The following is a 24,008-nucleotide window of genomic DNA, read 5'->3' as shown; positions in this document are numbered from 1 at the left end:
ATCAAACCGTCATATCATCCCGCAAAAATCATACTCTACCTAAGATAATCGCCCAAAAACTGAAAAAACTATGGCTCTTTAAGACTATGGAGACACTAAAACATTATTTTTTTTGTTTCAAAAATGAAATCATTGTGTAAAACTTACATAAATTATTATTTTTTAGACATATTAGGTATTGCCGCGTCCGTGACAACCTGCTCTATAAAAATACCACATGATCTAACCTGTCAGATGAATGTTATAAATAAAAAATAAAAACGGTGCCAAAACAGCTATTTCTTGTTACCTTGCCTCACAAATAGTGTAATATAGAGCAACCAAAATTCATATGTACCCTAAACTAGTAATAACAAAACTTCTACCCTATCCCGTAGTTTCTAAAATGGGGTAACTTTTTTGGAGTTTCTACTCTAGGGGTGCATCAGGGGGGCTTCAAATGGGACATGGTGTCAAAAAAAACAGTCCAGCAAAATCTGCCTTCCATAAAACCGTATGGCATTCCTTTCCTTCAGCAGTTTACAACCACATATGGGGTGTTTCTGTAAACTACAGAATCAGGGCCATAAATATTGAGTTTTGATTGGCTGTTTACCCTTGCTTTGTAACTGGAAAAAAAAAAAAATTTAAATGGAAAATCTGCCAAAAAGTGAAATTTTGAAATTGTATCTCTATTTTTCATTAATTCTTGTGGAACACCTAAAGGGTTAACAACGTTTGTAAAATATGTTTTGAATACCTTGAGGGGTGTAGTTTCTTAGATGGGGTCACTTTTATGGAGTTTCTACTCTAGGGGTGCATCAGGGGGGCTTCAAATGGGACATGGTGTAAAAAAAAAACGTCCTGCAAAATCTGCCTTCCAAAAACCATATGGCATTCCTTTCCTTCTGCGCCCTGCCATGTGCACGTACAGCAGTTTACGACCACATATGGGGTGTTTCTGTAAACTACAGAATTAAGGCCATAAATATTGTTTTGTTTGGCTGTTAACCCTTGCTTTGTAACTGGAAAAAAAATATTAAAATGGAAAATCTGCCAAAAAAGTGAAATTTTGAAATTGTATCTCTATTTTCCATTAATTCGTTTGTAAAATCAGTTTTGAATAACTTGAGGGGTGTAGTTTCTAGAATGGGGTAATTTTTGGGTGGCTTCCATTATGTAAGCCTCACAAAGTGACTTCAGACCTGAACTGGTTCTTAAAAAGTTGGTTTTTGAAAATTTCAAGATTTACTTCTAAACTTCTAAGCCTTGTAACGTCCCCCAAAAATAAAATGTCATTCCCAAAATGATCCAAACATGAAGTAGACCTATGGGGAATGTAAAGTAATAACTATTTTTGTAGGTATTACTATGTATTATAGAAGTAGAGAAATTGATACTTGGAAATTTGCTAAATTTTCAAAATGTTTGGCAAATTTGGTATTTTTTTATAAATAAAAATGAATATTTTTTACTTCATTTTACCAGTGTCATGAAGTACAATATGTGATGAAAAAACAATCTCAGAATGGCCTGGATAAGTCAAAGCGTTTTAAAGTTATCACTACTTAAAGTGACACTGGTCAGATTTGCAAAAAATGGCCTGGTCCTTAAGGTGAAAATGAGCCCGGTCCCTAAGGGGTTAAGGGTTCACATACTTTTAAGCATTATATTCTAAGGCCACCAGGATAATGTCATGCATTAAACGAGGCATGGACTTGCAGGGGAAGGATGTACTATTACGACTGAACAAAGCGTTGGTACGGCCTCATCTGCAATATGCAGTTCAGTTCTGGGCACGTCCATAGAAAGGACGCCCTGCAGCTGGAAAAAGTACAGAGGAGAGCGACTAAATTGATAAGGGGCATGGAGGGTCTTAGTTATGAAGAAAGATTAAAAGAATTGAATTTATTTAGTCTTGAGAAGAGACGTCTAGGGAATGACATGATTAACCGATACAAATATATAAAAAAATACGGTGAAAAACTGTTCCATGTAAAATGCCCTCAAAAGACAAAGGGGCACTGCCTCCGACTGGAGATGAAAAAGTTCAGTCTCCAGAAGCGTCAAAGCTTCTTTACTGTAAGAACTGTGACTCTGTGGAATAGACTTCCTTAGGACGTGGTCACAGCAGAAACATTGGACAGTTTTAAAAAGGGTTTAGATGAATTCTTAAAAGTAAACAACATTAATGCTTATGAAAACATGTAGAAATCAACTATGTAACCACTTTCAAGCATATTAAAATTAATTCAAGTAGAAATAAAAGATCACAGTTTATCCAGGAAATACAGTATCATAAATATTACTGTTGAAAAGGGGAGCTACAAATAATAATCTGATTATACTTTTAGCCAAGAATGGATAACGTGATATTATAAATGAGCTGTATTAGTAAGACTCCATTAAAACTGGCAATTTGCCCATCCCTGTGCTGTCTTAGTCTGCATGGACTAAACTTGGATAGCAAATGGACCCCATTATAATAAAATCAGTCACACTTATGTGGAATGTGAGATCTGAGTTTTGAGTCAAAATAGGCCTATGCTTATTTTATGGTGCAGTCTGAGATTGGTTTGGGTCGCACCAGGAAGCTCTTGAAGCTCTCAGTGTGTAATTTATTGGTTGTGGTTTGGACAAACCACTTCAGTTAAAAAATAGGGCCATTTGAAAAAAGCCTAAGGGATATAGCAGTTTGTGTATACATACTGTATACTAAACCATGGGCTGAACACAATTACATCAACTATAATGTCAAACATTTAGGGCTACAGTAGTTTATCCTTAAAAACAAGAAAATTACCCCTCTAGGGTAAAAATCACAGTGAGCAAATAGAAAGAATGAGAGAAATTAGACATCTGAAACCCATACAAAAGCCAGTCAACAACAGATAATACTTGTTAGAAAACAGGTAAGGTAGTCTACTTAAATGAATTACATCATTATTTTGGTATCATTCCCTTGATTGCTGATTCTCGGTTAACATATGTAGCCCAGTACACCAGGTTAAAGATGGCAAAAAGGACAGGGAAGACAATGCGAGAAATTTTATCAATGCGACTGACACTGTTATAAGTTTTTTTCCCATCAAGATGTTTTAGCTCAGGATGTGGAGATGAGAGATGGGGTAGAGGCAGAGTTGCATTCTTTGTAATTGCTGCCAAGGCTGGCTCCTTGATATTGAGCATATAAGTTGTTCCCACAATGTTGTACGTTGTGTTGGATTTTTTCGCCAAGATTATAGGTTCTTTTATCTAGGAAAATAATACAATCTTATTATTGATATGAACTAAATATAATATAAACTATGACCACTGATTAGAATCCTCAATAATAAAAACTAGACAAGGAGGGTGGTATTCAAAATACAGAGTGTCCTACAAAAAAATAAAAAATCTGCAATACAGACATGTATTCATTATTTTAATATTACAATATGGTATTTGGCCTTATGTTCAGTTCAGCAGCAACTACAGCAGCCTTATGACTACTACTTACAATCTATTGTCATAGGGTGTCATATTGTCATTTATTAAACGTTCTATTCCATAAAACTGGAATAGAAAAGTCAAAAATGTTTGTACAAGCCCGAGTGTATACAAAAATTTTAACATTTTTTGCCCTTTCAATACCAATTTTGCTACTTTTCTAATAAAGTGGGTAGGGGTGTGGACTGGAAAATGTGGCTACAAGGCCCGACAGATTTAAAATGGCTCAAATTACACCCGAAATTTGAGAGAGCTCCTAGCTGCTGTATATTGCAGAATTGCAGACCCTGACACACAGAACTACTGTATACTAAAATTACTACAAAAAATTAAGAAACTTATGCCTCTATATAAACATGGTACATCTCATGCCACTGAAAACTAGGTGAAAACTGGCATTACAGATACCAGTCTTAAAAAATTCCCCCATAGTATGTAACAGCTGGTAATATGCTCACATTAATACAGTGCCAGCAAAGTGCTCCCCATGAATAATGACAGCAGAGCATCATCAATAAATAATACTGATAATAGTGTCCCACATAAATAGTTGCAACATAGCCCCCGACAGCCATGGAATTAAATGACAGAATTATTGCTGTGTAAAGCTGCTTCAATGCAGTCAATGCATAACTATTTATGCAACTCCCACTGAAGTAATTGAAAGCATTATAAATACATAGACAGCAAGCTCCTTCTTGTGTTGGGTGACAGCAGCTATTTGTGGGTGATTTGCCATCTCTTTCCTACTTTGAAACCCCTGAACAATGTACGACTAGGCAGGAGAAAAAATATTTAGGAGTAGACCACTCTCTTTTCTAGCATTCAACTGATTAGGACTGCATCTATCTATTATTTTAGTAATCAAGTATTCTATCGATTAATCCAACTATTAGTCAAGTGCTCTAATAAGAAAAAACGAATTAAAAGGTTGTTTTCCTTTATAAAAACTCATCAGCCCCCTCCCCGTGCCATCAGCAGACCCACCTGCCATCAGTCCTCAGCGACATCAGTCCCCTCCATGCCATCAATCCCCCCCATGCCATCAGCTTCCCCCAGTGCCATCAGTCCTCTGTGCCACCACCCCATGCCATCAGTACTGTGTCATAAGCCCACCCAGTAGTGTGCCATTTGCCCCCATGCCATCAGTACTGTGCTATCACCCACCATGCCATCAGTCCTTTGTGCCATCACCCCACATGCCATCAGTACTTTGTGCCATCACCCCCATGTCATCAGTACTGTGGCATCAGCCCCCCCATGGGATCAGTACTGTGCTATCTTCCTCCCATGTCAGTCCTCTGTGCTATCACCCCCATGCCATAAGTTCTCTGTTCCATCATCCCCCATGCCATCAGTTCTCTGTACCATCACCCCCCATGCCAACAGTTCTCTGTGCCATCACCCCCATACCATCAGTTCTCTGTGCCATCACCCCCATACCATCAGTTCTCTGTGCCATCACCCCCATACCATCAGTTCTCTGTGCCATCACCCCCATGCCATCAGTTCTCTGTGCCATCACCCCCATGTCATCAGTACTCTGTGCTATCAGTCCCCCCCTACTCCATCAGTCCCCACCCCACACCATCAGTCCTCCATGCCCTCCACTTCTATCAATCCCCAGCGTCAGTACTTACCTTTCCTGTAGGGGCGCTGCCGACACTCCACAACTTTGTCCTGACGTCACACACAGTCAGTTCATAGTGCACGTTAAGTGCACTATGCCCTGACGATGTGTCAGGATACAGCACGGTGCAGACTGGTAGGGGACCACGGAGCGTAAATAATAACAAGAGCTTCACTCACGCTCCGTGGTCACATGACACAAACAAATCCTCGATGCAAAAAATTTGCTTTGAGGATTTTTTGTGTCAAGTTACTCGATTTAATCGAGTAATTGTTGCAGCCCTACAACAGATTATGCATGCACAATATTGGCTTTTACTTATTCTACACCTATTTTATATAAAAATGCTTTACTTACTTCCTGAACTGTACTCTCAAAATTTTGCCTTGTCACGGATATATAGAAATTGACAGTTTACATCAACATTCACAGCCTAATTGATGTGGTAGTTGATAAGGAACCACACACTGCATCCCAATGTTAAAGGGATTGTCCCATCTTGACATTTATGACAAATTGATAGGATATGCCATAAATGGCTTATCTCGAGAAGGGGCCCTGCCATGAATTGAGAGCAGTATAGAATAGGAATGTTCCACGGCGCAAAAAACACCCAGTGTTTGGATTGGATTAGGGGTTATTTTTATTGAGCAAGCGGTATAACGCGTTTTGGGGATATACCCCTTCTTCAGGTACAAATGACTTGCATACATAAAAGCAAATTGCATACATTTAAATACATTTTAAAAAAACGCCAAAAACAAAGGGGGCGGGAAGGGGGTGGGTAAGTGAGCAGTGCTGGGAAAGTTCTCAGAGCTTGCAAAGAATGAAAGTGTGCAAAAAACTGAAAATTTCTTATTTCTAGTTTCCCTTTGAGTCTACAGCAATAAAATCGGGCCTCTGAGTGGTGCGATCTCTAATTCTTAATATATTCATAAAAGTACTAGCTCCGAGGTGACTGTGTGGGCGCAGGACCTGGGAGAGTCATGTGAGCCGATCAGACCGCTCACATGACCTATTGTGCAGCACGTGACCTCCGTCATCTGGAAACAGTAGAGAGAGTGTGGCCGCGTCAGATAACGGCCGGCCATGTGATCGGGCGGCTGCACACGTCACCCCCGTCTCTTAGCAACCAAATGCTATGGCTGCGTCAGATCTGGGGAGTGTGAAGTCTGCTCGGAGGAGGGAGGTTCGTCCATTCTTATCGCACTGAAGGAAATTTCCTCAGGGACGCTGATTACAAAGAATCCATTGTACAATTCTGTGACTATAAATAAATATCATTGTGCTGTAGGATGTTACATCGCTCTATTTAAATATTCAGCACGATTTGGGCATCAATTGTGTAAAGGGATTTCTAGATATTGATGATCAATTACCATCAGAACAGATTGATTTTATTCTAAGGAGCATTAATTTTATTCTTACTCTGAAGATACCCTGTTTTTAGAGACAAAAGGGACCGCGATGGGCACGCGATTTGCACCCAGTTTTGCTAATCTTTTTATGGGGGCTTTTGAGGATGCTTTTATTTATAAATCAAAGTATTGGGCACAAAACATAATATTTTACCATCGTTATATTGACGACCTGATCCTGATTTGGGAAGGGGATCTTTTAACAATAAATAGTTTTATCGAACATCTTAACTCCACTAACTGGGGCATAACCTTTTCAGGCACAAGCGATAAGTTTACAGCAGAATATCTTGATTTAGAACTAAGTACAAACAATGGAACAGTCAACACACGAACATTTTTTTAAAAAGTGGACTGCAATAGTTACTTGGAATATTCAAGCGAACATTTTAAAAAATGGAAGAAAAACATTCCTTTTAGCCAATTCAAGCGAATCAGGCGCAATTGCTCCAAAGATGATGACTTCATCACACAAAGCGGGGTAATTCGATCCAGATTCCTACAAAAGGGCTACCCAAATGATATTGTAGACGCAGCCTTTAATAAAGCCAAATCATTCACACAGTCAGAATGTTTATTAGGAACTAAAAGACAAAATGACAAGAAAAGTAGCAACACCAATTTTTTAACTACTTATAATAGCAACCATACGGATATCCGGAGATTCCTGTCCAGACACTGGTATATTCTGAAAAAGGACCCTTTTTTGAATACAGAACTGACCAAAGAACCCTCTTTAATTTTTAGAAGAGCAAGAACACTGAAATCTATTAGCCCCAAGCAAATCAATTGAGATGCTTGTGCTGCAAATCCCTAAACATCACCACATCTTTCACAGGCGCAAATGATGAATCTTTTGTAATTAAGGACGAACTGAACTGCTGATCAACGAAGATTATTTACCTCATCACATGCCCATGTAACCTTCACTATGTGGGGCGCACAATACAAACCTTGCACAATCGACTCAACAAGCATAGATCCAATGTTAAGAAAAAGTTCCTTCAACACAGCGTCTCTAGACATGCTACTATCCACCACCAAGGCTCCTTTTTCGGGTTTACGATCACTCCGATTGAACAAGTCCGATCAAACGGATATAACGTTACCCAGACTCAGAAAACGCGAGATGTTCTGGATATATAAACTGAACTGCCTTAATTCTTATGGCCTCAATGAAGCCTTTGAAATTAATTTATGAATTCCCCTTCTCCCATTGTACTCCCGCTATAATATTTATCTTCACCCCCTTTGAATGCCCCCCCTTTATAATGCCACCATCCAATACTACCATTGAGTACATATGATGTCCCTTATACCTTCCCCATAATATGCCCATTTCAAGACATCCACATAGAGTCTTTCGATTTGATATAGTATTATACCATCAGACAGTCCATTAATATTACCTTAATTTTTATTTATTTTTTCATAATATCCTTTTCCACATATAGTATTTATTTATCCAGTACCAATAGGTTCACTGGATTTTATCTCCATCATTATTCTATACCATATTTTCATATATCTCTTAATTAATTTTAATACATTTTTTAATGTCTCTTTTTGATATTTACCCATTTTATACTACATAAATTATTGCATCGTTTTACACTTCACCAATTTTATTGTATCAATGTATTACATTTATCTTTTCTGTACCCAAAATATCCTTTACTGTATATGATGATTACTGTATTTCTTGAAACAGCTAGTACTAGTATTATTTCTTATCGATTGTATTGTATCCTACAGCACAATGATATTTATTTATAGTCACAGAATTGTACAATGGATTCTTTGTAATCAGCGTCCCTGAGGAAATTTCCTTCAGTGCGGTAAGAATGGACGAACCTCCCTCCTCCGAGCAGACTTCACACTCCCCAGATCTGATGCAGCCATAGCATTTGGTTGCTAGGAGACGGGGGTGACGTGTGCAGCCGCCCGATCACATGGCCGGCCGTTATCTGACGCGGCCACACTCTCTCTACTGTTTCCAGATGACGGAGGTCACGTGCTGCACAATAGGTCATGTGAGCGGTCTGATCGGCTCACATGACACTCCCAGGTCCTGAGCCCACACAGGCACCTCAGAGCTAGTACTATTATGAATATATTAAGAATTAGAGATCGCACCACTCAGAGGCCCGATTTTATTGCTGTAGACTCAAAGGGAAACTAGAAATAAGAAATTTTCTGTTTTTTGCACACTTTCATTCTTTGCAAGCTCTGAGAACTTTCCCAGCACTGCCCACTTACCCACCCCCTTCCCTCCCCCTTTGTTTTTGGCGGTTTTTTAAAATGTATTTAAATGTATGCAATTTGCTTTTATGTATGCAAGTCATTTGTACCTGAAGAAGGGGTATATCCCCGAAACGCGTTGTACCGCTTGCTCAATAAAAAGAACCCCTAATCTAACCCAACCACTGGGTGGTTTTTGCACGGTGGGACATTCCTATTCTATACTGAACTACTGGCTTTCTGAGGGATTCCAGGCTTCCCTGATCAGAAGTATTTATCCTGGGCTGCATACCATCCGCCGTGAGGGGCTTTTGCCAACCTGATACATGTCTACATTAGAGTTGTGCCTAATCTAGCACAACTCCACCAGGTGAGCCTCCATTTTTGGAGATACTACTTATTTTCTATTCAAGACTATATTACCCTATGGTGCGCCATTTTTTGTTCTACAGTTGAACGAAGCCTGTTTTAATTAATGAATTGAGAGCAAGCCATGTATGCACAAGCTTTCTCAATTCATTTCTTTGAGACTTCCAAAAATAGCCAAGGGTGCTCACTTGGCTAGTTTAGAAAGTCTCATAGCAGTTATTGGAGAGAAAGCTGTATTTGTTACTCTTGAGATAGGGGCAAGTCCCAGATTTGTCCAGTGAAGTGCCAGTTATGGCATATCCTGTCAATATGTCATAAATATCCAGATAGGACTACCCCTTTAAGAGTACAGGGCAGGAAGTATCAAAGGGATAATTGTGCAAAGAATCTGTAGCTGAATTATTGGATTCATGTTAACTCACCTTAAAGGTTTGACCTTCCTGAGCTCTTTTGCCATCCCAGGCCCATCCTCTTTTGGTGAAGTAATTGACTGTAGCAAATTCAATAAGTGCTGAGAAGACAAAAGCATAGCACACTGCCATAAACCAATCCATTGCAGTGGCATAAGCAACCTTGGGCAGAGAGTTCCGTGCACTAATACTTAACGTTGTCATTGTCAAAACAGTTGTGACCCCTAAAGAGGAAAGATAAGCAATCAGACAAACTATGTAACATTACTGTGAAAAAGATGTCAAATATTTTGCTAGGCAAAAATAATAATGGATATCAGTCCTACAATCGACACTAATACAATGCTACACAATTAAGAGGGGTTGCATATATAAGAAAAAAAATGTATTTATTTTCCAAAAACAGCATCACTCATGTCTATGGAATGTCTTTGCTATTTCAGTTCAGTCCTACTTAAAGGGGTTATCCAATAGTAGAAATACCCTCCCACAATGCCCGGGCCCCTCCTACAGACAATACTTAGGCTACTTTCACACTGCCGTTTCTGGGTCCGCTTGTGAGATCCGTTTCAGGGCTCTCACAAGCGGCACAAAACGGATCAGTTTAGCCCTAATGTATTCTGAATGGATAAGGATCTGTCCAGAATGCATCAATTTGGCTCTGTTCAGCCTCTATTTCGCTCTGGAGGCGGACACCAAAACGCTGCTTGCAGCGTTTTGAAGTCCGCCTGACGATGCAGAGCCAAACGGATCCGTCCTGACTTACAATGTAAGTCAATGGGGACGGATTCGTTTTCACTGACACAATATGGTGCAATTGAAAACGGATCCGCCTCCCATTGACTTTCAGTGTAAGTCAAAACGTATCCATTTTTTTTTTCATGGTAATGCAAAGGGATCCGTTCTGAACAGATACAAGCGTTTGCATTATCGGTGCCGATCCGTCTGTGCAGATACAAGACAGATCTGCACCTTAGGCCTCATGCACACGACCGTTGTGTGCATCCGCGGCCGTTGTTCCGTTTTCCGTTTTTTTTTTTCGCGGACCCATTGACTTTCAATGGGTCCGTGGAAAAATCGGAAAATGCACCGTTTTGCAGCCGCATCCGTGATCTGTGTTTCCTGTCCTTCAAAAAAATATGACCTGTCCTATTTTTTTGACGGACAACAGTTCACGGACCCATTCAAGACCAGTGAAAGGTCTGTGCGGCGCATTGCTTATAGCACAGACCTTTCACTTACCAGTAGGAGGAGCGCCCGGCCGGTCACAGACATCGCAGGTAAGTATAATGCTTCTAAAATTGCTAAGTAACCATGGCAGCCAGGACTGCAGTAGCGTCCTGGTTGCCATGGTTACCGATCGGAGTCCCAGCAATTAAACTGGGACTCCGATCGGAACTCTCCGCTGCCACCAATGATGGGGGGGTCGGTCATTTTTATTAGGGGGGAGGGGGGGCCAGCCGCACTGGCCACCAATGTGTTAAATACAGGGGAGGGAGGGGGGGCCGGCCGCACTGGCCACCAATGTGTTAAATACAAGGCAGGGAGGGGGGCCGGCCGCACTGGCCACCAATGTGTTAAATACAAGGGAGGGAGGGGGGCCGGCCGCACTGGCCACCAATGAGTTAAATACGGGGAGGGGTGGGGGTCTGCCCCCTGCTGCCTGGCAGCACCTGCCAGGCAGCAGGGGGCAGTCATGTACACAGTTCTTTTAGTATATTCTAACCTGAAGCGTCCCCATCACCATGGGAACGCCTCTGTGTTAGAATATACTGTCGGATCTGAGTTTCACGATCTAACTCAAATCCGATGGTATATTCTAACATAGAGGCGTTCCCATGGTGATGGGGACGCTTCAAGTTAAAATATACCATCGGATTGGAGAAAACTCTGATCCGATGGTATAATAGGGACTCCTGACTTTACATTGAAAGTCAATGGGGGACAGATCCATTTGCAATTGCACCATATTGTGTCAACGTCAAACGGATCTGTCCCCATTGTCTTGCATTGTAAGTCAGGACGGATCCGTTTGGCTCCGCACGGCCAGGCGGACACCAAAACGACTTTTTTTTCATGTCCGTGGATCCTCCAAAAATCAAGGAAGACCCACAGAAGAAAAAATGGTCACGGAACACGGAACAACGGAAATCCGTTTTGCGGACCGCAAAAAAAACCGGTCATGTGCATGAGGCCTAACGCAGGAGTAAAAGTAGCTTTGCCTGGTCCCCGAAACCCGCATCCTTCCAGATCCCTGCATGGCCGCCAATGCATTTCCCCGTTACATGGATCAAAACATTCGGCAATGGGGGGGGGTCAGCAAATAGCAGGCCACGATGGTGACCAGCCTCCATAGCGTCAACCACATCACCTGTTATAAAATGGCATGACCCTGTTTTACCTATATATCAGAGTTACTTTACATTGAAATCTTGTCTGTCAGATGAGTGTTAAAATGTCATCTTTAGATAACTGGAAGTTTTAGCCTATTGTGATGCCTTGTGGCCATTATGAAAACTGCTAAATTTCAGGATTTCTTTTCAATTATTAAAATATTAAAACAAACAAAGCTGCAAAATGTTTATCCCAACAGGTAAAGTATGCATCAGTTTAGGTTGTGGTGTGCTTTCTTGGGGGAAAATTCCACCTTCATCCAACTAGGAATCCAACATGCAAGAAGAGTTGCTTATTTAAAAACACAGGGGCACATTTATTAAAACCAGCGTTTTATTAAACCCCTAAGCTGGAGGTGGATTCACTGAAGTTATAAAGAGGCGCTAGCCTCTTCATAACTTCGGCAGATCCTCTACAAGTTCTAAATGTAAGACAGCTTCCTTTCTGTCTTACATTTAAACCTTTTTCTATGCCTGAAACAGGCGTAGAAAACTGTAAATGAGATGGGCCCACGCACACTTTTTTAGACCTGTCATGAACGGGGAGAAGTCGCAATCTGCGCCTGAAATGCGCCTAATATAGGTGTATTTCAGCATCATACATGACCCCCATTGTGATAATGGCCAAATAGAACTAGACCCGAGGGTACCAATAACCCAGGAGAGAAAATTATTTAATCCGAGTTGAGTGAACTTCGTGAAATTCGTTTCGTGTACAATCGAACAAATTTGATTCTTGTCTGAATCAATTCTACATGAATCAAATATGCCCCAATTGTCCTGGAAATTGGTATATGACACTCTGAGGTCTCATAGGAGTCAGAATTTTTATATCTTTTTGTTATCACTTTTTAAAATTATTATTAGTTAATGAAGTTTTGCTTAGAGATAAATGAACCCAGTCCATAATGTTCGGGCTCGTACCAAACATTAAGGTGTCCGGGTACCTGAACACGAACACAGACCTAGTATTGGCATGGCTGTAACTGTACGATGTAGCATGTTACCTTGAAAGCATAAATGCCGGATCACATGCTGCGCCGCCATTCTGCTCTAACTAGAGAAGGGACAGGATGCTGCTGCAGTGAGGAACAGTGTTAGGCTTTTAATTTGGCTAAGTCTGTGGGGGCATTTTTGGTGTGTGCAATACATCTCCTTTACACCACTGACTTAGAAATACAATACTTAATCGTGCTTTTAATTCGTGCTGTTAATCAGTCTGTTCATTATGTCCGTGACATAAACCAATATTTTGGGTTGGAAAACACCTCCTTTGCATCCGTCACATTGTAATAGTATAGTTAATCAGTCTATTATTTCTGTGGGTGACATAAACCCATTTGTGGGGGTGCAAAACACCTCCTTTGCATCCATCAAACAGAAATAGAAGAGTTAATCAGTCTGTTAATTCTGTGCGTGACAAACCCATTTTTTGGGTTGCAAAACACCTCTTTTGCATCCGTCACACAGAAATACAAAAGTTAATCAGTCTGTTAATTCTGTCGGTGATATAAAACCATTTTTTGGGGTGCATGACACCTCCTTCGCATCCGTCCGCTGTAATAGTATAAATAATTAGTCTGTTAATTCTGTGGGTGACATAAACCCATTTTTGGCCTTGCAAAACACCTACTTTGTATCTGTCACACTGTAATAGTATAGTTACCGTATTTTTCGTCCTATAAGATGCACTTTTTCCCCCCAAAAGTGGGGTGGAAATGGCAGTGCGTCTTATGGGGCGAATGCTAACGCTGCTAACACTGATACACCGCCGGCCGCGATGCTGCACAGCGCAGCCTGCATTGTTTGAGTGGGTAGGGAGGAGAGGCTGGGGGCCAGCATCTGGTGTTGTAATGGCAGCGGGGCCTGGTGCAGTCACGGTATTCTATTACACCGGGCCCCGCTCACTGTAGTATTCATACGTATGGCATTAATGTAGGAATTAAACTATAGCAATCCTCTGCAATCCTCTGTGTACTAACTTCAAACTCCCATAGCAGGCAGGCAGGGCCGCTTAACAGTGCCATCCACAGATCCCCCATAACAGTGCCATCCACCATTCCCCATAACATTGCCATCCACAGATCCCCATAGCATTGCCATCCACAGATCCCCATAGCATTGCTATCCACAGATCCCCCATAACAGTGCCATCCACAGAGCCCCCATAACAGTGCGCCATCCACAAATCCCCTCCATAACAGTGCGTCGTCCACAGATCCCCCATAATAGTGTCATCCACAGACCACCATTAGTTCAAAAGCACACCTTTTGCTTCAAAATATTTTGTTTTCTTATTTTCCTCCTCAAAAACCTAGGTGCGTCTTATGGGCCGGTGCGTCTTATATGGCAAAAAATACGGTAATCAGTCTGCTATTTCTGGGGGTGACATAAACCCATGTTTTTGGGGCGCAAAATACCTCCTTTGCATCCATTACACTGTAATACAATTGTTAATCAGTCTGTTAATTCTGTGGGTGACATGATCCCATTTTGGGGGGTACAAAACATCTCCTTTGTATCGGTCACACTGTAATAGTATAGTTAATCAGTAGTGTTGAGCGCGAATATTCGAATAGCAACTTTTAATTGTGAATATCGCCACTTCGAGAATTCGTGAATATTTAGAATATAGTACTATATATTCGTATTCTCAAATAGTGTTGAATATTCTAATTGTGAATTTATTACATTGCCGATTTTCGCAATCAAGTAAACAATGACTGGAGATCACGGATTCTTGAATTTGCAAATTTATGGCAAATATTCGGCCAAAAATTCGTGAAATATTGCAAATTCGAATATTGCCTATGCCACTCATCACTATTAATCAGTCTGGTATTTCTGTGGGTGACATAAACCCATTTTTTAGGGTGCAAAACTCCTCTTTTGCATTCGTCACACTGTAATAATATAGTTAATCAGTCTGTTATTTCTGTCGGTTACAAACCCATTTTTTGGTTTGCAAAACACCTCTTTTGCATCCGTCACACAGAAATACAATACTTAATCAGTCCATCAATTCTGTCGGTAACATAAACCCATTTTTTGGGGCGCAAAAAACCTCCTATCATCTGTCACACTGTAATAGTATAGATAATCAGTCCAGGGGTAGACACAGACAGCAGATGACCCCTGTACAAGGAATGTACCTGCCCCCCCACCAAACCACACATACAAATATAAACATATATGTGCAAATAAAAAACATCTTGTTAACCCCATTAGGACCCGCGGCGCAAGGTCCGCGAGGCTCTGGGGAACGATCGGTGCGGAATCGCGGCAAAATGGCTGCTCTTATCGGCAGGCAGCCATGCCGGGTAAGGGCACCAAGGTGCTGCACCGCCCGCTTGCAGCTCCAAGCGCTGCGATTGGCTTGTCAATGAAGAGCGGCACATCACAGCGCAGGAAGCTGTTACAGGCATCGGGGAGCGTTGGGGGAAGGTGGCTGGTGCTGAACTGGTCAGCACCGGTCACCTCCGAGGTGAGGCATGGGACACTGTTGTTTTGGGTCCCCTGCCGGCGCTAGGATTGGCTGGAGCAACGCTCCAGCCAATGGCAGCGCTATAGCTGCACAGGAAAGGGCAGAACTTCCCTGCATGCAGCCATTCTAGCTGGTGACTGCATGCAGAGAAGTTCTGTGCCTTTCTGTGCTGTTTGTGGCTTGCTGGGACTTGTGGTGCACCACCACTGCGATATAACCCTTTCCTGCAGAAGAAAAGAAGAACATCTAGAATTGCTGCACTGATTTTTTTTTTTCATTTGCATCTGTTCCAGATCCCTAAACCACCCTCCGTCCCTGTCCATTCCCAAATTCCACCCCGTCCTTTTTTTTTACGGACGCCATTTGGTCCGTGTGCTTTTTTTGGTCTTTGGTCTTTTTTGGCACTGTAGTGAATTTTTATACTACAGTTTTTGCACGCACGCACGATCTGTGCTCATTTTTTCATTTATTTTTTACATGTGCGAAAAAAAGACCTACAGTTAGTGGTAGTTTTATATATATATATATATATATATATATATATATATACACATATATATATATATATATATATACAAAAAATCAAACAGCAGCACTAGTCCAATAGACCACGGGTGCAAAATCTTCAAAACCGCAGGCTCAGCAGTCAATGTGAGATAATATGTATCCAAAGATGAGCCAGCACTCCAATAAATAAAGTAAAAAAGGTGGACCCTTTTGTGTCCGTATATTCCGGTCTTTTTTTCTTCCTGTTAATAATATACCTCAGATCATCATCCACTATCCTCAGGAGCCAAACATCTCTACTAAAACGCGGAGATCTCTACAAACCATGAGTAACATCAATGACATTATCAGTTTTTGCTGTTGAAGATATCAAGTGTGCTATTTTGATGTACCGTAAGACCCACTTAAATTTAATGGTGGCCCAAACCAATATATACGCCCAACAATTCATTGATCAGAACCCTACATCACCATATGCTAGACCCCTAGGTTGGACCCCAGTAAGTGCAGCAGAGATGATGAAGTTTTGGGGACTCGTGCTGCATACGGGCAATATTGGAGTTTGGACATTTTCTACCAGACTCCAATTTACAGTAACATCATGACCCAGAAGCGATTTGAGTCAATTAGGAAATTCCTACACTACAATGACAATTCACAGTGCCCACCCCAAAACGACCCAACATTTGACTGTCTGTTCAAAGTTAGGCCTGTCATTGACCACTTTAACACCAAGTTTGCTGAGGTGTACGTACAACCCAGATAAAAATGTCTGTGTAGATGAGTCCCTATTACTCTTCAAAGGGAGGATTAGATTATGCCAGTACCTGCCTAGATAACGGGCAAGGTATAGCAAAAAGTTATGCAAACTTTGTGAGAGTAGCTCCGTGTACACCCACAAATTCCACATTTATGAAGGGAAAGATTCCCGGATAGAACCCCCAGAATGTCCTAGGAGTTAGTAGGAAAAGTGTGGGAATTACTCCACCCACTGCTGGATAAGGGTTGCCACCTCTATGTGGATAACTATACCAGCATACCCCTATTCACGTCCCTAACTGCCAGCGGTACTGTGGTTTGCGGCACAGTGCGTAAAAATCAGAGAGGCCTCCCTAGATCCCTAGTAGGGCAACCACTGAGAATGGGTGAAAGTAGGGCTCTCCTCCGTGAGAACATGCTGGTGGTTAAGTACAAGAGGGATATCCTTGTACTGACCACCATTCACACCAACGCCAGCTCCCTGCCCCTGTATGTGGTACCACTACCACTGTCCCCAAACCAGTTTGTATCCTAAACTACAACAGGCACATGGGAGGGATGGATCTTTCAAATCAACTTCTGAACCCCTACAGTGCCACATTAAAAACGAAAGTGTGGTACAAAAAGCTGGCCATACATATTGTACAGATGGCAATGTGCAATGCATATGTGTTATTTTAATCTGCAGGCCACACAGGAATTTCCCCTCAGTTCCAAGTGGTGGTTATCAAGGCCCTAATCTTTCAAACCAGGCCAGGGAGGGTCCCAGTACTTCTGTAAATCATGGTGCCCATGTCATACCAGGGCAACATTTTCCAGGTCAAGTCCCCCATACAGCAAGGAAGGGAAGGACTCAAAAAAGATGCAGGGGGATAAGGAAAGACACCATTTACCACTGCGAAATCTGCCCTGAAAAACCTGGCCTGTGCATGCAGGAGTGTTTCAGAATCTACCACACATCCATGAAGTATTAATTAAATTTCATCCATGATGTACAAATGTAGTTTTACCACCTTATATCTCTTATTTAGTCCGTATATCTTACATATCCACTTTTCACCAACTACTACATATTCTTTTCTGTGAGACAACTGTTAGGTCAAAAGTGCCCTTTCTACCCCTTAAAATGTTCGTATGAGGGTGTTCTTTCCAAAATGGGGTCACTTCTTGGGGTTTTAAATTTCTGGGGACCTCAGGAAATTTTTTAATGCAACATGGCACCTAAAACCCATGGCTGCCAATTCAAGCCAGCCAAATTCACATTTAGCTGTTTTCCTGCTGTGTGCCCATACAGCAGGCTAAAAGCACATATGGGGTGTTTCCTGAATGGGGAGAAAATGGGTAACATATACTGGAGTGCATTTTCTCCTTTAACCCCTTGTGAAAGTGAAAAATTAGGGTCGTTTTCATTTTTACAAATGTGTGCTTTGAAATGCTTTAACAAGTGTTTCTGCCTTCTGTGATACACCTATTTGTTGAAAAGTACCCTTTCTACCCCTTAAAATGTTTGTACGTGGGTGCTCTTTCCAAAATGGGGTCCATGTCTGCCAATTCAGGCCTGCAAAAACCATATTCTGCACTTTGAATCTAGAGCCCTGCTGTGCGCCTCTATACATCATTTTATGAGCACATATGGGGTGTTGGTGTATTCGGGGTGAATGGGTAACAAAATGTGGGTGTAATTTCCGGAATGCAGTGACTTTTTGGGGGTTTCCATATGAAGTCACCTAAGGGTGCCTTCATATGCAACATACAGGTGAAACTCTAAAAATTAGAATATTGTGCAAAGTTCATTTATTTTAGTAATGCAACTTAAAAGGTGAAACTAACATGAGATAAACTCATTACATGCAAAGCGAGATATTTTAAGCCTTTATTTGTTATAATTTGGATGATTATGGCTTATAGCTTATGAAACCCCAAAGTCACAATTTTGAGGTACCCTTTGCTCAGAGGGTATGGATTAATTAGCTGACTAGAGTGTGACACTTAGAGCCTAGAATATTGAATCTTTTCACAAAATTCTAATTTTAAGCTGCATTAATGCAATTTCTTTTAATTTACATTACTGAAATAAATGGACTCTTGCACAATATTCTAATTTTTTGAGTTTCACCTGTAGCTCCCAATTACCATTCCAGCTAAATCCGCTCTCCAAAAGCCATATGGTGCCCCTTCCACTCTGAAGCCTGCTGTGCGCCCATACATCATGTTTTGAGCACATACAGTGGATATAAAAAGTCTACACACCCCTGTTAAAATGTCAGGTTTCTGTGATGTAAAAAAATAGACAAAGATAAATCATTTTTCAGAACTTTTCCCACCTTTAATGTGACCTATAAACTGTACAACTCAATTGAAAAACAAACTGATTTTATTACAGCACTCAGTCTTTTTGGGTATGAGTCTATCAGCATAGCACATTTTCCCCACTCTTCTTTGCAAAAACACTCCAAATCTGTCAGATTGCGAGGGCATCTCCTGTGCACAGCCCTCTTCAGATCACCCCACAGATTTTAATTCGGATTCAGGTCTGGGCTCTGGCTGGGCCATACCAAAACTTTAATCTTCTTCTGGTGAAGCGATTCCTTTGTTGATTTGGCTGTATGCTTTGGGTTGTTGTCATACTGAAAGATGAAGTTCCTCTTCATGTTCAGCTTTCTAGCAGAAGCCTGAAGGTTTTGTGCCAATATTGACTGGTATTTGAAACTGTTCATTATTCCCTCTAGCTTAACTAAGGCCCCAGTTCCAGCTGAAGAAAAACAGCCGCAAAGCATGATGCTGCCCCCACCATGCTTGACTGTTGGTATTGTGTTCTTTTGGTGATGTGCAGTGTTGTTTTTGCGCCAAACATAGCTTTTGGAATTATGGCCTAAAAGTTCAACCTTGGTTTCATCAGACCATAACACCTTTTCCCACATGCTTTTGGGAGACTTCAGATGTGTTTTTGCAAAATGTAGCCTGGCTTGGATGTTTTTCTTCGTAACAAAAGGCTTTAGTCTTGCCACTCTACCCCATAGCCCAGACATATGAAGAATACGGGAGATAGTTGTCACATGTACCACACAGCCAGTACTTGCCAGATATTCTTGCAGCTCCTTTAATGTTGCTGTAGGCCTCTTGGTAGCCTCCCAGACAAGTTTTCTTCTCGTCTTTTCATCAACTTTGGAGGGACGTCCAGTTCTTGGTAATGTCACTGTTGTGCCATATTTTCTCCACTTGATGATGACTGTCTTCACTGTGTTCCATAGTATATCTAATGCCTTGGAAATTCTTTTGTACCCTTCTCCTGACTGATACCTTTTAACAATGAGATCCCTCTGATGCTTTGGAAGCTCTCTGTGGACCATGGCTTTTGCTGTGGGATGCGACTAAGAAAATTTCAGGAAAGACCAACTAGAGCAGCTGAACTTTATTTGGGGTTAATCAGAGGCACTTTAAATGATGGCAGGTGTGTGCTGACTCCTATTTAACATGATTTTGAATGTGATTGCTTATTTCTGAACACAGCTACATCCCCAGTTATAAGAGAGTGTGCGCACTTATGCAACCACATTATTTAATTTTTTTTGTTTTCTTCCGTCCACCTAAAAGATTTCAGTTTGTTTTTCTATTGAGTGGTACAGTTTATAGGTCACATTAAAGGTGGAAAAAGTTGTGAAATGATTTATCTTTGTCTCTTTTTTTACATCACAGAAACCTAACATTTTAACAGAGGTGTGTAGACTTTTTATATCCACTGTATTTGGTTGTTGGCGTATTCGGGGGGAATGGGTACCAAAATGTGGGGTACATTTTGTCTTGTTACCCCTTGTGAAAGTGAAAAATGTGAATGTAAAGCAACTTTTTCTGGAAAAAATAAAAAAAAATTCATTTTCACAGCCAAGCGTTTCCTAATTCTGTGAAATGCTTAATGGGTCAAAGTGCTTACTACACACTTTGAAATATTCCTTGAGGTGTGTCATTTCCGGAATGGGGTCACTTTTTGGGTGTTTCCACTGTAGGGCCACCTCAGGGTACCTTCATATGCAACATAGCTCCCATCCAAAAGCCATATGGTGCTCCTTCCACTCTGAAGCCTGCTGTGCGCCTATAAATCTAAATTTGAGCACATATGGGGTGTTTCTGTAAACTCTAGATTCAGGGTAATAGAGTTTGAGTTTTGTTTGGCTGTTAACCCTTGATGTGTTGCAGAAGAAATAGATAGAAATTTAAAATCTGCTAAAAAAAAAAGTGAAATTTAGAAATTTTATTCCCATTTTCCTTTAATTCTCATGGGGCACCTAAAGGGTTAACAACATTTATCAAATCAGTTTTGAATAGCTTGAGGAGTGTAGTTTCTAAAATGTGATTTATGGGTGGTTTCTAATATGTAAGCCCCAGAAAGTGACTTCATAACTGAACTGGTGTCACGATCACTCAGGTGACTTGTGTCAGGAGATCAGAGAGACTGGCTGAGTGTGGAGGAAACTAACAGCCTCCTTGATTTCTCTTTATACAGTGTTGATAGGGTTAATGACCACTTCCCTTTTTTCAGCTGTTTCTCAGTGGTCATCACTTCTACAGTTTATAGTCTGACCCCACCCTTCTGACTATGCAGTAGATAGCTTCATTTGGGTTTGGCTGAGCTGGTGTGAGGTCATCTCTGGTGTTCCTGTTCTTCCATCTCTACAGAAGTTAAGTGTCGTGTTTGTTTGTATTTGTTATATTCCATTTTGTTGTATCTGGGCCTGAGACAGAGACTTCCATTTGTCCATCTGTAGAAACGGAAGGGTGCTGGACCATGTAGTTCGAACATAAGGACAGTGAAAGGCACACTTTCACAACCGGTTGTTTTAACAGTTTGCAGTTTATTCGTAGACAATGCGTTTCGGGGTACCACTGACCCCTTTATCAAGTCTAAAAAATACATGTCAATTATAAAAATTACATATGCAAAACACACAGGGCTGTGCGTTTGAGAGTATGATCAAATAAAACAATGTATCATATATACATATAAATTTATAAATGCAGCTGTGAAAATGCTACTAACATACAAGACAGATAAATTTGGGTAATAGGAAACCAATGGTATAAAAACTGGGTGAGGAGGTGTGGAAAGGGAGGATTTGCTGTGGTCAATAATAAGACCTTGTTGGAATTTGCATAAAAACTAATTGATAGCAAAATATTTTAAATGAATTTCATATGATATATAGATCATAAAAAGAAAGGAAGGAAGGAAAGTAGTATATGTATATATATAGAAATATAAAAAATTCATATAATATATAGTATAAAAGTTTGCGTATAAATATGAGTATATAAGTGTATAAATATATAAATATCTAATTGTATAAAAGTATAAAAAACTGCAGACTCATGTCCATGAGAGGCACAGATTCATATGTGTATGCATATATGGGTATACATAAACGCACCAATGTCCCTGAGGGGCACCAAAATATAATAGTATGTATAATCATAGTAATAATTTATTGACAGGGGATAGTGGTGTTGGTGGTGGGGAGTGTCTCAATATAATTATATATGGATACTGATAATGAGGAATAATAGAAGAAGAAGGATCCCATTTACCTGAGGGTGGTCAGCAGAGCGGATGGCGCGGCTGGTGTTCTGCAGCACGTGGAGAACGCTGACTAGCATAGCGCGTGCTCTCCCTGCTGCGATTGAAGAGAAGTGAGGAGACTGACATGTTCGCGCTCATTGGAGGAGCATCCGAGGTGGGGCAGGGCTAAGACAGCTGCTTGTGAAGCAGCATGGGAGGAAGACAGAATCGTATGAGTGTAGCGGGTGGCTACATGTCAGTTGCTTGGTGAAGAATGGGGGGGGGGGGGGAGCCGGACCACATTTAAAATATTTTGCTATCAATTCGTTTTTATGCAAATTCCAACAAGGTCATATTATTGACCACAGCAAATCCTCCCTTTCCACACCCCCTCACCCAGTTTTTATACCATTGGTTTCCTATTACCCAAATTTATCTGTCTTGTATGTTACTAGCATTTGCACAGCTGCATGTATAAATTTATATGTATATATGATACATTGTTTTATTTGATCATACTCTCAGACACACAGCCCTGTGTGTTTTGCATATATAATTTTTATCATTGACATGTATTTTTTAGACTTGATAAAGTGGTCAGTGGTACCCCAAAACGCGTTGTCTACGAATAAACTGCAAACTGTTAAAACAACCAGTTGTGAAAGTGCGTCTTTCACTGTCCTTATGTTCGACCTATATGGTCCAACGCCCTTCCGTTTCTACAGTTCCACCCGAGTGGTGGGGTGGCTCCCACCCAAGGTGATCGGACGAGTCCAGGATGCACCAATCGTTAACCATCTTTATTTTAACCTTCATTATGGTTGCACCCCAATAGGTGAGCAAACCATTTCTAATTGTGGACATTCCACGTATCAGACATACTCACACTATGAGCGCCTTTCTCTATCCCTTGGCCATTTGTCCATCTGGGGAGGAATGGGTTGTCTCTGGTCCTAAACTTATTCCAGGGCTTTATAGGGAAATCAGGGCCTAGGTATCCTGCATATGAATATTCCTACCTTCAAGGTCTATTCATATTGATAGGTAGTCAGGGCCCGGATTAGGGTTGTCTAGGAGGTGACCTGTTTCTTCCCTAGTTTCCAGGCCCAGTTACTGTTCCCCTTACCTCCTGTTTTCAGTGTGGAGTTTCCTCCCCACACTGATCGCGTCATTATCTACTGTCCTAAAAACCGCCATTTCGTTCAGGTCAGTGCAGCTATGGATCCTATGTCTGCACTGGTCAAACATCTGCAGGGACTGTCATTGGAGGTAGCTGACCTAGGCGCGACAGTCTTACAGATTCAGAGACCACAGACGGCTGGTTCCGATGGTGGGTACCAGGCCTGCACTGAACCTAAGGTTGCCCTCCTGGACAGATTTTCTGGGGGTAGTGACAATTTCATTCGGTTCAGGGAATCGTGTAAGTTGTACTTTAGGCTGAGTCCATACTCTTCTGGGGATGAGTGTCAACGTGTGGGTATGATCATTTCTTTGCTTAAGGATGATGCACAGTCTTGGGCTTTGTCTCTGCCGACCGGATCACTGTCTCTCCAGTCAGTAGATTCATTTTTTAGAGCCTTGGGTCTTATTTATGATTACCCGGATCGGATCTCTCAGGCTGAGACCAAGTTACGTGGTTTACAGCAGAAAGAGCGCTCAGCGGAAAACTATTGCTCTGAATTTAGGAGATGGGCTACGGATCCGGAGTGGAATGATACTGCTCTCCGTAGTCAGTTCTGTCAGGGTCTATCTGAGAGGCTGCAGGACGCGTTGGCCAT

The 24,008-nt window shown here is 41.3% G+C and overlaps 1 protein-coding gene across 4 annotated transcripts in view; it reads right to left on the bottom strand.

The window, feature by feature from the left end:
• Positions 1–2,376: 2,376 nt before the first annotated feature.
• Positions 2,377–24,008, bottom strand: part of GABRA3 (gamma-aminobutyric acid type A receptor subunit alpha3) — a 487,939-nt gene continuing 466,307 nt past the window's right edge. For all 4 annotated transcript variants that reach the window (XM_040405233.1, XM_040405234.1, XM_040405237.1 and 1 more), the window contains 2 exons: positions 9,549–9,760; positions 2,377–3,234 (listed from right to left, as the gene is read on the bottom strand). In XM_040405233.1, coding sequence (XP_040261167.1) covers positions 2,923–3,234; positions 9,549–9,760 — 524 coding nt within the window. In that variant the 3' untranslated portion in view covers positions 2,377–2,922. The remainder of the gene's footprint in view (positions 3,235–9,548; positions 9,761–24,008) is intronic.

This window comes from Bufo bufo, chromosome 8 (genome assembly GCF_905171765.1).
Source record: "Bufo bufo chromosome 8, aBufBuf1.1, whole genome shotgun sequence".
NCBI classification, from domain to species: domain Eukaryota; kingdom Metazoa; phylum Chordata; class Amphibia; order Anura; family Bufonidae; genus Bufo; species Bufo bufo.
Note: the sequence above shows the minus strand (reverse complement) of the source record. Positions and strands in the feature narration are given on the sequence as shown.